At 40.3% G+C, this 13549-nt stretch overlaps 2 protein-coding genes across 2 annotated transcripts; one reads left to right on the forward strand and one right to left on the reverse strand.

The window, feature by feature from the left end:
• Nucleotides 1–753: 753 nt before the first annotated feature.
• Nucleotides 754–4083, forward strand: LOC116024002 (rop guanine nucleotide exchange factor 1-like). The gene is made up of 6 exons (XM_031264886.1): nt 754–1318; nt 1493–1609; nt 1735–2273; nt 2647–3000; nt 3393–3694; nt 3805–4083. The coding sequence occupies exons 1-6, from the start codon at nt 1033–1035 to the stop codon at nt 3806–3808; spliced, it is 1602 nt and encodes a 533-aa protein (XP_031120746.1). The 5' UTR covers nt 754–1032; the 3' UTR covers nt 3809–4083.
• A 706-nt stretch (nt 4084–4789) lies between these two features.
• On the reverse strand, nt 4790–6589 carry LOC116025759 (high mobility group B protein 9). Its single transcript, XM_031267091.1, has 5 exons — nt 6250–6589; nt 6080–6158; nt 5767–5965; nt 5180–5553; nt 4790–5066 (listed from the first exon to the last, which is right to left on the reverse strand). The coding sequence occupies exons 1-5, from the start codon at nt 6387–6389 to the stop codon at nt 4968–4970; spliced, it is 891 nt and encodes a 296-aa protein (XP_031122951.1). The 5' UTR covers nt 6390–6589; the 3' UTR covers nt 4790–4967.
• Between the last annotated feature and the right edge of the window lie 6960 nt (nt 6590–13549).

A 13549-nucleotide genomic window follows, 5' to 3' on the forward strand; every position in this document is an offset into this window, starting at 1 on the left:
AAATATACATGTGTGTTTATTTATATATTTATTACTCGTAATACTTAAGCATTTTCAAATGAATGCTGCCAAGTGCCGACCAACTTCTACTGAACCATAACAAATTTGAAGGATTGTGATAGATTAAGTTTAGGAATACTGAAATTTTTATTTTAGAATGAAAATCCCAACAATTCTATGATTTAATAATAGGAGTACAGTACCCAGCTAACTAAAAGAAGATAATGGAGTCATAATAAATGTTACAAGTGTAATGATCAAGGGCAGATAGTAAGTAAACATTGATGTCCCACCAACAAGGCAACAAATACAAATTGATGATGAGTAACTAGTAGCTTTAAACGCAGCGGCACACCACCACACCTACATAAGATTATTATGCCGTTGTTGCATACACGTATATTTAAATTTTCTTCAACTTTATGCTTGCGAAATTGGATAGATTTAATATTAATATTTATATTGAATGTATTATACTATTAAAAAAAAAAAAAAACTGCATATGCAAAAAACCAAGTACGTAGGTAGAGTGGTTATACGGAAAACAGAAGATTTGTTGTAAGTTACAGGCGAGGTTGAAGAGTGAAGACGACTGAGACTGACTGACTAATCAATGAATCTGGGCGCACCAGTAACAGTGAGTGACATACGCCGTCCCCATTTGCGTAAAGTCATTAAAGTGGGCGTAGGTGTAGCAGTGGCAGGGGACATCAGCTTTAGCCTTTACTTACATCCGCTTCTCTTTTACTTTATTGCTTTTCTCCGCTTTGCTCTCTCTCTTTCTTTCTTTCAATCATGCCCTCAATACTCGTTACTAAGAACATCGGTAAACGTCTCAATTATTTTCTAGTTCAATTTTTATGATATGATAGCCATTTCAGTTCCAATACGATACGTCTATACAGAGAATAGATGAGAATAATCATATTTTGAGCTTACGTACGTACTACTCATATCTTCATCGTCACTGCGTTCATTTAATTTCTTCTCCTTTTGATCCCTCATTTCCAATTTCTCGTGGAGGAGAATATAATGGCAAGCGGCTTTGTCTCGTCGGAGGAGGATGAGTTTGATGCGGGAAGCGATGGCTACAGCATCAGCGCTGACGTCAGCGAGTCGGAGAGCTCCACCAGCAGCACTACCTTTTCCTGCGGTCGCCTCGCCCCTTCTTCCTCTCTTTCTACCACCCCACTCGCCGCCTTCTGCTCCAATTCTAATTCTCCGCCGCCGGCTCCGACCATGTTTCCCGCCGTCGTCGGTGGCAGACACGTCTTCATTCCCACCATGAAGCCCCCTAAATCTAAAACAGATATGTCAGGTAAAAAAAATCCATGTGCTTAATTAAGCTAAGCTGCATTGTTTTCATTCAACTAAATTCACTTTTTGCGTTAATCTCGGAGGGAGGGAGGGAGTAAGTGTGTTTTTATTGTCTGGCTTAAGACTTGAGAGCTTGGCACAACTCAGCATGTATGTTTTATTCTGCTGCTTGCAGAAGTTGAATTGATGAAAAGTCGGTTTGCAAAGCTGTTGTTAGGGGAAGATATGTCTGGTGGAGGAAAAGGAGTGTGCACTGCTCTTGCTATTTCTAATGCTATTACAAATCTTGCTGGTACATTTGATTTACTTAATTAGCAGTTGGTTTCAATTCTGCATCTCATGTTTGAGTTTAGCCGATGAAATGTATTGTATTATTGTTAAATAAGCTGCGATTTTGGATTTCCAACAATTTGGCAGCTTCAGTGTTTGGTGAACTCTGGAAATTGGAGCCATTGGCACCGCAAAAGAAATCAATTTGGCGCCGAGAGATGGAATGGCTTCTCTCTGTCAGTGATTCCATAGTGGAGCTTGTTCCCTCAATGCAGGAATTTCCTAATGGAGGAACCTTCGAGGTTATGGTGCCTCAACCACGCTCAGACCTATACATCAATCTTCCAGCACTCAAAAAATTAGATGCAATTCTTATAAACATCTTGGATGGCTTTCACAACTCTGAATTTCGTTATGTTGACCGAGGAGTAGTTGTTGCTGATGGAGAACAGATTGAAACATGCCCTCGTTCTCTGTCCTCTCATAGGCCTTCCATTAGGCTTGAAGAGAAATGGTGGTTACCATTTCCAAAGGTCCCGTCAAATGGTTTGTCTGAAGAATCAAGGAACCAATTGATTCAATGTAGGGAGTGCACCAGTCAAATTTTCAAGGCTGCTTTGGCAATAAACACTAGTGTACTGTTTGAGATGGAAGTGCCGAAAGTTTACATGGAGAGCTTGCCCAAGGTAAGGACTACTTCTGAATAATTGATTTGGCTGAACTGATATTCTTTACTTCACGGACCCAAGTATTCCTGTTTTTCCCCTTAAACATTGTACACAATATAAGCCAGTGTCACTCAATTGAGTGCCAAGTGAAAAGAATACTACTCCGGTATTATTTTTCTAGCCAATGTTCTAACCCCTGGTTCCAGTTATGGGTTCTTGTTCTGGTTCTGGTAATCTGGTTCCTAGAACCACAATTGTTGACACAGTTCGTTTGGTTTTGTAACTGTCTGGTTCTGGTTCCAAACCAGACCTTAAACAGGTTTTATATCCTTTCCTTGTACACTTTTTCTGATTTTGTTCAAATTTCAATATTTTGCTTGTAAATTTTCAGAGTGGAAAAGAGTCTTTAGGTGAAACCCTCTACAGTGACATTACTACTGGGCAGTTGTCCCCAGAATGCCTTCTTGATTACTTGGACCTATCATCAGAGTATACAGCTTCAGAAATTGCTAATAGAATTGAGGCTGCAATGCATATCTGGAGGCAGAAGCACAGAAAGAAGCAATTGAATCCAGCGAAAAGTGGGAAGGCATCATGGGGAGGCACAATGAAAGGTCTTGTTGGTAACAAGGAAAGGAATAAAATGTTATCAGAACGAGCTGAGGCCATCCTTAGGAGCATGAAGCTAAATTTACCTGGGCTCCGGCAGACTACATTGGACATGCAAAAGATTCAGTATAACAGGGTAAGTTTTTTAAGTTTACAGCATCCCTTCATCTATGCCAGGCCAGCCTCATGATAAAATTACTTCAGTTATGTCTAACATAGACCCTATATTATTTGTGAATGGCGGTATACCTTGAGTGCATTAAATTGATCCATATAAACCTTTTTTCTAGAAAGTATAGGGCCACACCTGCCATGCAGATGATGTTATCAGGTCTGAGAAAGTGAGAACAGTGATCTGTGGTGCTATAAGGGCTGCCAAATAATTAAGTTGTGAGAGGGCTGGGGAGGGGGAATAGGATACTGAGGCTAAGCCAGCTAGATCAAAGCTTGTAAATTTTTATTTTGCAATATCTAAATCATGAAGCCAGATGTACAAAATATAAAAATACTATGTTCATTTTCATGTAGGATGTTGGGCAGTCAATCCTTGAGAGCTATTCTAGGGTGTTGGAGAGCATAGCCTTCAACTTAATGGCAAGGATTGATGATCTATTCTACATAGATGATGCCACAAGACGACGTGTTGCTGCAGAGTCATCTATGCTCAATCAGAGAGGGTGTGGTGCATGTTCTCTGCAGAGGCAGGTTTCTTCTGGCTCACTTTCATACCAACGAAAACATAGTGCCCCTTTACCAACAGACCAGGCATTCCGTCCTTCAGCCTCATTAGTTGATGTCTCCAGGAGAACACATAATATGCAAGCCAGAAGGTAAACTGTAGTTAGGAGAATATTAGGTGTGGTGCCACAGCCACTGACGTGATACCTTAACAAAGGACTCAATTTAGTTCTAAATACCTGCATTTTCATGTTTTGGCCAGGTAATTAAATGCATTATAACTAAGTACATGTAATTACTATACAATTCGATCAAGCTACGGGGCTGCGGATGGTTCATCTAAATTACATCTTGTACGTCTATTGTACTCTTTGCTTAGTTCAACTCACTGCATGATTTGTAATCGCGATTGTCTCATTTCATAGTGTATCACTACAGCATATTTTCTGAATAGCTAGGGTGTCTTCACATTACTGGTACCTTAGCTTGTGAAACTCACATCTAGTTATATGCAAATCCCAATATTGAGATTTTCCTGGTATTTTAATAGCTATTCATCATTCTTGTGTACCTATTCCGGGTTAAATTATTATAGATTAATGTTACAAGTAGCTTGGGAGTATTGGTAAGTTTTTTTTTTTTTATCCATGAGCATCAGCATCCTAATTAACCTAAAATAAGAAAATGGCAAAGTCAAACATAATAGCTTGCCAGAGAAGGTTTATAAACATCATTGGTCTCTGTTGCCAACGGGCTATATTAGGTCACTAATATTAAGTTAGTTTTTTTTTACTTGCATTGTTATCAAAAGATTTACTCCATACATGATTTGTGGAAAATATTGGAGGGATGTAATTGAAATTTTATGAAAAAAGAAATTAATAAAAAGATTGCTTTCATTGTTTAGTTGTATTTAGAATTGTAAAAACTAATAAATATAAATATCTTTGTATACGCAATAATAATAATAATAATAATAATAATAATAATAATAATAATAATAATAAAGAAAGCATTGAGAGCAAAATTATTTTACAAAGGAGCAAAAGAAAACTTTTTTCATAAAAAAACAAAATACTTATATTTCTGTAAAAGACAGAGTGTTGTGATGAAAGGTTGGTTTCTCCATCCTACTTTCCAACAAATTGAGGATGAAGAAGCATCATGAGAAATAAGCATTTAATTAAATTCAAAATGCAGATGAAATAACTTATTCCTACCTGTTTCTTAAATTTTAGGCCGTCAACTTGTTATTTAGATAAGATTGGTTTTGATTATCTTAATCTGATGCGAACAGGAATGAAAAAAAGAAGTACATTACATGTTCAATATTGTTTCAAGTTTCAAGAGTCGAGAATTTACAAGTTGATGATATCGATCTTAGCTTGTGTCGCTGGCTGGCTCGATCACTAGCAATGCAGGCAATCAAGGAGCCATCATCATCATCTTCTTCTTCTTGTCTCTGTACTCCTTCAATTCCCTCTGGTATCTCTCCTTGTCTTTCAATCCATAGTTCTGATAGACCTACATGTACACACATACAATGCCAAACATAACCTTAATTGGCTTAGCTAGATAGGACAGGAAATATTATATTGCCGGCGGGGAGGGGAATCAATATAATATAATATACTCACTACTCTTTCTTCAGCGCTGAGATTGTTCCAAGACTCTCCAATCATTTTTGTGAACTCCCTCTCTCGGCTTGGGTAGAGAGACTTGAGCATGGAGTGCTTTTCAGCAAAGAAAAAGTTGTATCCACTCCTGTTGGGCTTTGGGCGAAAGGGGTCGCCGCCACTGCCTTTCTTCTTTCTCCTCCTCCGAGTCCGGGGGGTTTGAGGAGGAACGACGTACGGTACAATAGCAGTGCAGAGTGATGATGAGGTGCTGGGACTTTGGTGGTAAAGAACCCCGTTGAGAACCTCGGATCCCAGTTTCATGGACACCAAATAACCACACTCGAATTTCCCATCAATGGTTCCGGTAGCAGAATAATACTGCTGCTGCTGGCCTGAAGATCAATTCAAATTAAAAATTAATTCCCTTCCCAAATATCTATTAATTATTAGTTAATTATTAGTTGAGATTAAAGTTAGAGATTTTTTAAGATTCAGTTTAGGGGAAAAAACATCATCAAGCCTAGGCCAGGGCAGAAGGTACTGAATTGAACAAGAAGAAATGAGATCGATCTTATGATAAGAAGTAATTTATGTATACAGTATACCTGGTCCAGCTGGTGTATGATGATGATCATCAACCAATAAGCCCTCCTCAAGCTCAAGCTCAAGCCTGAAAAAATAAAGCTGCTCGTATCGAAACAGCAAGCTGAAGTAGTGTTTCCTCAGTGCGTATGAAGCGCTTGTCGTCGTCGGGGAAAACTCGAATACTCCGCTCACCTCTCTCCACTTCTTCTCCGACACCACCTACCTTTTCAAACACATCCCTCCCTAAGCTACTTATTATTGCCAAATCAATATATATATACAATATACATACTAGTGTAGTCACTGTATAGATCAGAGTTGACGACGACGCACCTGATTGTAGCCGCCTCTTCTGGTAACCTCCACGTATAGAACGTGTAAATTAAGCTCTTTCCCTCCAATGATAGGGACCCTAGCTCCTCAAACAACAAACACAAATAAAAATATTTTTAATTTAAAAATTAAAACATAAGGAAGCTAAAGAGTTGAGCAGAGTAACTTACATACACTTGGTCCCCATGACACCGTGAAAGCCCTTCAGAGTTTCCCAGAAAAGAGTGGAGTCCTTGACGACGTCGTCATGGGAGGCCAATGGCGAAGGGAGTCTATTGGTACCGTCCATTCCGCATCCGCCGCCCGACATCACTGCTCCGGTCTCGGCGTCGGAAAATAAATAAAGAAACGACAAGCTAGCTTAGACCTGCCTTAATTGCCTCCGGGAACGAACTTGATAAAAAGTACGTGAACGTGATGTATGTAATGTAATGTAATGAGAGGAGAGGCCGATAGAGAGATAGATAGATAGATAGACAGATGGATAGATAATTCCAAGATAGGCTAGCCGCTACTACTCCGTAATATTAATAAACACACAAAATAAAAAAGCAAGTCTGGGCGGGCAGAGAAGGAAATGCATGCCACAATTAAAGACGGTCAGAGATTTTGAGACGCGTGGGGGAGGCAACGGTTATGCCACACTATTATATTATATTATATTATTCTACTAACCACAATCATATTTCATTTTCTGCGTATTTTCATTTTTTTAAAAAAAAAAAACTTTTTAAAGTTAAAGTTGAAAAATAAAATAAAATCTGAAACTATAATATGATTAAATTGTGGATATTCTAATTTTTACATTCACTTAATCACTATAAAATTAAATATAAAAATTATTCTAAAATTGCACATTAACAATATTACAACTAGCCAAGTTATAGTTTACCTTATAAAAGAATATGGAAGAACAAGTTAAAATGAAATATTTTTATATAAGAATAATAATAATAATAATAATAATAATAATAATATCATTTTGTAATACAATTTACTATGTAATATTAAAAAAACTATAAATTTACATGCATATAAATATATTTAATTTTGATTCGTTAAGTTACTCAATTTTTTTTTGGTTCAAAGTGGATTTAAAATAAAATACCAATGTAATCAACTTGGTTGACATGAGTGACTATACATTCATATTCCTTAATAGAATTTGGGAGTTTAAAATTCTCCTTCGTATGAAAAAATTAATGACTAATACCTTACTCTTTAATTGAGCTAATTTGGTGCGAAAATAAATTAATTTGATTATGATATGAGTTTAAAAGTATTTCTTAAAGTTAAAGTCTACTCATGATATCTCGTGATATAATAATAATAATAATAATACTCCGTAATAATAGTACAGTGTGATCCATAGCTGGACTGACACAAAACTCTGCTGTGGTGTGAACACATGAAGGGATAGCTTGTTTACTTGCATGGATAGGGTAGGCTTAGGCGCTAGGGCATCCTGTGATATCAAATCTTGAGGTCCATTATATTGCAGGAAAATATATTCTGCAACTTCTTTTATGACTCGTAAATCTCCTGAGAGGAGTGAGAGCTACTGCATCAGCATCAGCATTACTTGGAAACTGTAGACCTTTTCTTCAAAATTACTATGTACACTCTTAAGTTATATTCTTAAATTTTACTTTTATTTTAGAAATTTTGATGTAGATATTAATTTTAAGATTCACATAATAAAAATAATCTATTATTATCACATCAGAAAATATGAGGAAGTAAAAATTAGGAGTACGTTTAACTCATATTACTTGGAGTCTTGGACTCCCATAAGAGATATATATATATATATATATATATATATAATATTGGAATGATAAACCTTAATGATGCATGATATCACTAACATTGTGTTTTAGGTATAGTATCTCATAATTACAAGTCAATAGTCTAGCTAACTTAGGATTTTATTATGATGGTTTAGAGCTTACATCCCTTTAGTCATGCTCAAATTGATATTTCAATTTAGAAAATACGAAAATGCCATTAAAAATTGTAGATTTTGACACGTTTTGAACGGATGGTCAATGATACGATCAATTTTGGCACTAAAATAATAATTGTTGATGAAAATTGGTACTAAAATAATATATTGGATGAAAATTGGTAGAAAATTAAACATGTGGACCAAAACTGTCATTTTGCTAATACTCGTGGGACTACAAATAGTATTTGCTCAAATATCTCCTAAAATAAGGTAAGATGAGGAAGAAATGTGTGAATTATGATCAATCTTAGGGCTTAAATCAATTTATTCATGCTTAAATCAGGATATTAAGTTGAAAAGAATAAAAATATTCTTAAATTTTTTAAATTTCGACATGTTTTAAACAGATAGGTGACTAGCGCAATGAATTCTGACACTAAAATAATAGTCATGGATGAAAACTGGTAGAAACAAGATGATGGTGACTTCATGAAGATCACAAAGCCATCCACGGACTTCATGATGGCCAAAAAGGAAGGACAAGACAAGGACATCCCATTTTCACCAATAGTGTGTGATAATATATTATATATCAAGTTGATGGCAAATTATTGAAAAAGTGGTGCAAGTGGAAGACAATTAGACAAGATGATGGTTGATCAATGAAGAGATAATCATATTTTAATATTGAAACTATTGGGTAGAAAATCACATTTCACACCCCAAATTTTATGTTATTTACGAGATTGAACCCTAAACTCCACCTATAAATACCCTACCAATGTATCATTCTCATCATCCCAAAATCATTCACATCTCTCCTTTAGTAGTTGCTCTTTCTTTCCTTAGCAAGAGAGAAATTCTCCATTGTTTTCTCTTTGTTACACCGAAAGAAGAGTTGTAATAATTTCCTTATAGTGAAACACCTTTAGCCTTGCCCGTGGTTTTTACCCTCTTGGGGTTTTCCACGTAAATCTTTGTCTCTTACAATTGCTTTCTATTATTCTCTATTATTCTCTCCTATTATCAACTGTTATTTTTGTTCATATCGTGTAGGAAAGAATCAATCTTGGTAGAGTGACCTTACATGTCTAGGAAAATCTTTGGATGAGACTTGGTATTTAAGTAGTCCGTTTGTGACTCACCTCTCTCTTCTAATGGTTATTTTCCTGGTGTATTGTTCATAAAATCATTATTGTTCTATCTTTACGATACTGTTCAAATATTTTGTACGATATCAGTTGATTTTACGGTTGTGTTGGCCTGCCGACTGACTACCCCGTAGTCATAAAACCAACAGTACCAATAATGCTAAGAAGTACACCAATACACCAAAACTCAATTTCAATTATTATAATTTCAGAATTAGTATTACGATAATATCATTTAGGGATAAGGGTCAAATAGACCCTCCAACTATATACCAATGTGCAATTAGACTTTCGAACTAAAAAAAAACTCTCAATTAGACCCTTAAACTTGTTCAATTAGTGCAATTAACCTATTTGGCCTATATTAACATGTTACTTCTAAGTCACATGCCATGTAGTATGCCACATAGATTAATATTTTTTAATATTATATTTTTTTAAAAAATAAATAATAACATTCATTATAATTTATTAAAAAAAAAAAAAAAAAAAAAAAAAACATGGCACCTTTGCTGCAATCCTCCTGCGTCTCCCAATACTCAATTGTTACCCTTTTTCTTTAGTTTTTTAGGCTCAGCTATCCATACACATGCTTTTTCTCCTTTTTTTTGGGCAAAGATTTCATGCTTCTTCATTTTTCGACCTTTTTAATGTCTCTTTGTGCTCATTCATCTGGCCATCTCTTGGAATACAAACTAGTCCTACAATACAAGAGTGATGTATAGAACTTCTATTAATCGCTGGGTGATGGGTAAATACGCAATTGGACTACGCGCGCACTTTGCCACCCTACTTGACAACCACTCGGTCGGTCCGCATCGACCACTCTACATTCCGTCGACATCCACTCGGTCGGTCCGCATCGACCACTCTACATTCCGTCGACATCCACTCGGTCGGTCCGCATCCACCACTCTACACTCCGTCGACAACCACTCGGTCGGTCCGCATCCACCACTCTACACTCCGTCGACAACCACTCGGTCGGTCCGCATCAACCACTCTACACTCCGTCAACAACCACTCGGTCGGCCTATTATCATCCTACGGGCGACTTATTGCCACCCTACGGGCAGCCTACTAAGGAGCTAGGAGATTCCGAATTATAGGAATCATTTGAGCTCCCCGAAGATTCTAATCGTTTGCAATGCTCGAGGCGACAAGTGATGGCATTTTGTGAGTAATTGCTCTGCCACCTCGAGCACGTCACGGAGATCCTGCAGAGCGACTGTTCAAGGTGACCAATGCCGACATGACACGTCAGACCATCCGCATGTCATCCGTTGAGTACTCACGTGACCTGCTTAGTATAAATAGGGGGATCACACCCCTCATTTGGGGGGGGGGGGGAGAACTCATCAGTACTAGACTAATACACTTGCGATTTGATCATCATCTTTCTCTTGCTTACTTTTTATGACTGTTCGTCACTCGTAGAGCGATATAGCTTCGAACCGTTCAGTCGTCGACCGGTGACCCACCGAGCGACATCCTTCACCACCCGTAGCACACGTATTCGTAGCGTAATCGTAGACCCCGTTTACATTAACGCTATCATTGGCGCCGTCTGTGGGGACTGGACAAGTCACTTCGTCTATCCCGTTATTTTTCTTTCTTCTCACAACCCTCTATTGACCTCAAAATGACGAACAGCAGGAAAAGTTTGAGCCAAAGTCATGCGCGTAGGGGGAGTCCAACCCGGCAGGTTGGGCCTCACCCCAACAATGTGATGGAACCACTCCCAGAAGATGATCTACGTCGCCAGTTGGATCGATCCAGGAGCCTGATGAACGAGCTGACATCCAACCAAAGGCAAGATGCACGACCTACCCAACCGGTCAACCCGAATGTAGGCGAACGTGCTGGGCAGACGAGTTTTCAAATTCCAATAACATATGCCATGCTGCCCCCTACGGGCCAAATGCTGACTCCAACACCAGGTGCACTTGGGGGAAACCCGTTGCAAGGAGCTCCACAACAAGGATTGACTCCGATGTACCAAACGTGGCCGGGGACTCCTGGATACTATGTTGTATCACCCACTCCCCAAATGATGGCGATCCCTCAAATCCCCGCCGTGGGACAACAGGTGCCCCAACCTTCCCAGAGGCAACAGTCGCACCCCCAACCTCAAGATCGTAACTTGGAGGAAGTCCAATCTACGGATCGCACACGGAGGTCCGATCGAGAGGGACGTCGGTATGATCCCATCCAACGTAGGAGCGCTTTCGATCGCATCCAGAATAGTGTTAGATCTCGCTTGGGGCCCCAAAATGACAATGAACACGCGAGACAGAGGTCCCGAAGGACTGTGGAGGAAAGCAGCACTGGAAGTGCACAATATGGGGGCGCCCGTTCAGCTGATAGAAGGGCACGACCAGCCGGTCGAGTACGTGATCGGCGGACCAGTCGAGTAGACGATCAACCGGCTAGGGAAGAGAGGCGACTCGATGAAGAAGATAGTCCCCGCCGCCAAATGGCCAGGATGCAGGAAAGAGTAGATCGTTTGCAACAAGAACTTCGCGAGAAAGTCGGCGTGAGAAAAGAACCATCATGCCCGCTAATTTCCACCCCCTTTACGGACGACATCATGAATGCCCACTACCCGCAGGACCTCCAGATCCCGTTGGCCCACACTTATTCCGGGCGATACGACCCGCAAGAGCATGTCGACATGTATTATGGCAACATGTTGATGTTGGGAGTAAGCGATGCGGTCATTTGCAGAGCTTTCTTCGCCACCTTGGTCGGTAAGGCGGCCGAATGGTTCAAGGATTTAGAGCGGGGGTCGATCAGAAATTTCGGCCAGCTGGCCGATAAGTTCGTAAAGCGCTTCGCTGCAAGTAAATCGAGAAAGAAATCTTACACTTGCCTGAACAAGGTGAATCAAGCTGTGGGAGAACCGTTGTCTACTTTCTTATTCAGATGGGAACGTGAGGTTGATGAGGTTGAACCAATGGAGGACCGGGTAGCAATCCAAGCTTTCCTTGCATCACTTTGTTCTGGGGCGCTCTACTACGACCTCATAGTTAATCCCCCCCGAACCTATGAGGAGGCCATCACTAGAGCTAAACATCATGCAGACGCCACCGAAGCCAACATGGCAAAGAGACGTGATGAGCAACCGGCCAATCGGGACAGAGGCCATGATCAAAGGAAGAATAGACCACCGTTCAAACACGTCAAACAACACAACCGACCAGATGACGTACCACGTTTCACTCCATTGAACAGACCCTTGGTGGAAGTTTTGCAGTTTGCCGAGCAATGCAATCTGGTCCACCCGCCGGAGCCGGTACCTGAGGGGGAGGACAAGAGCAAGTATTGTGCTTTCCACAGAGTCAAGGGACACAATACTTCGGAGTGCATGGCCTTGCGCGTGCTCATCGAACAACTCATTCAGAATGGAGAGTTGGGGCAATTTGTGATGAAGGGAGATAGAAACAAAGGAAAAACGGAGAGGAATGTGTGGAAAAGGAATCCCGAAAAGAACAACAAGGCATTCGTCCCACCTGGGACAGCTGACGAGAAGGCTGTCGGAAAGAAACCAGTGATCCACGTCATCTACGGGGGCCCTGAAGGAGGTGACTCTTCGCGCCAAAGGAAGCAATGGGCGAGGAACTTATACGTTGGGACGATCCACTCGGAACCCCGAGAGAAGAAAAAGCGTACAGAGCCAATATCTTTCACTGACGATGATCTACCACTCCATGGGGAAACCCAAAATGACCCGCTCGTCGTCACACTAGATGTCAGCGGAACGGATGTCCAGCGGGTGCTGGTCGACACAGGGAGCTCTGTGAACATTTTATATTTTGACGTCTTTACACAATTGGGTTTGTCCACCGATCGGTTAACCCCCATTCGGACCCCGCTGTCTGGTTTCACTGGCGACTCCATAGAAGCAGAGGGAGTCATCCGCTTGGACGTGGAGTTGGGCAGCCAACCGAACGTATTGAAGACTACCATGGACTTTGTGGTAGTAAAATTGAAATGTGTTCACAACGCTATACTTGGACGACCAGGCATCACTCGCGCAGCTGCTGTTATATCCATGAGCCACTTGTGCATGAAGTTCCATACACCTAATGGGATTGGAGTGGTCCGAGGAGACCAACGTGCTGCTCGGCAATGCTACGTGCGAGCGGTCAAGCAGTCGGACCGGGAGGAAAGTAGGATTCACACCATATCCCAGCAGGTCGACCATGGAGAGCTGAAGGAAAAACCACAACCTGCCTCAGAATTGGAAGAAATCATACTTGACTCCGACCGACCAGAAAGAGTAGTCAAGATCGGTCGAGGACTCCCTGTCGACCTACGTGAAGACATCATTGGAGTGTTGCAGAGATACAAGAATGTTTTCGCTTGGGG

Source organism: Ipomoea triloba, chromosome 7 (genome assembly GCF_003576645.1).
Source record: "Ipomoea triloba cultivar NCNSP0323 chromosome 7, ASM357664v1".
In the NCBI taxonomy this organism is placed as follows: Eukaryota; Viridiplantae; Streptophyta; class Magnoliopsida; order Solanales; family Convolvulaceae; genus Ipomoea; species Ipomoea triloba.

Excerpts from the sequence above, each read along its gene's own strand:
- LOC116024002 (XM_031264886.1), top strand. The coding sequence starts at position 1,033 with ATGGCAAGCGGCTTTGTCTCGTCGGAGGAGGATGAGTTTGATGCGGGA. Across the intron at positions 1,610-1,734 it reads TGCTATTACAAATCTTGCTG|CTTCAGTGTTTGGTGAACTC; the intron begins GTACATTTGATT and ends ACAATTTGGCAG. Across the intron at positions 2,274-2,646 it reads ACATGGAGAGCTTGCCCAAG|AGTGGAAAAGAGTCTTTAGG; the intron begins GTAAGGACTACT and ends GTAAATTTTCAG.
- LOC116025759 (XM_031267091.1), bottom strand. The coding sequence starts at position 6,389 with ATGTCGGGCGGCGGATGCGGAATGGACGGTACCAATAGACTCCCTTCG. Across the intron at positions 5,554-5,766 it reads TCATACACCAGCTGGACCAG|GCCAGCAGCAGCAGTATTAT; the intron begins GTATACTGTATA and ends ATTGATCTTCAG. Across the intron at positions 5,067-5,179 it reads TCAGCGCTGAAGAAAGAGTA|GTCTATCAGAACTATGGATT; the intron begins GTGAGTATATTA and ends GTGTACATGTAG.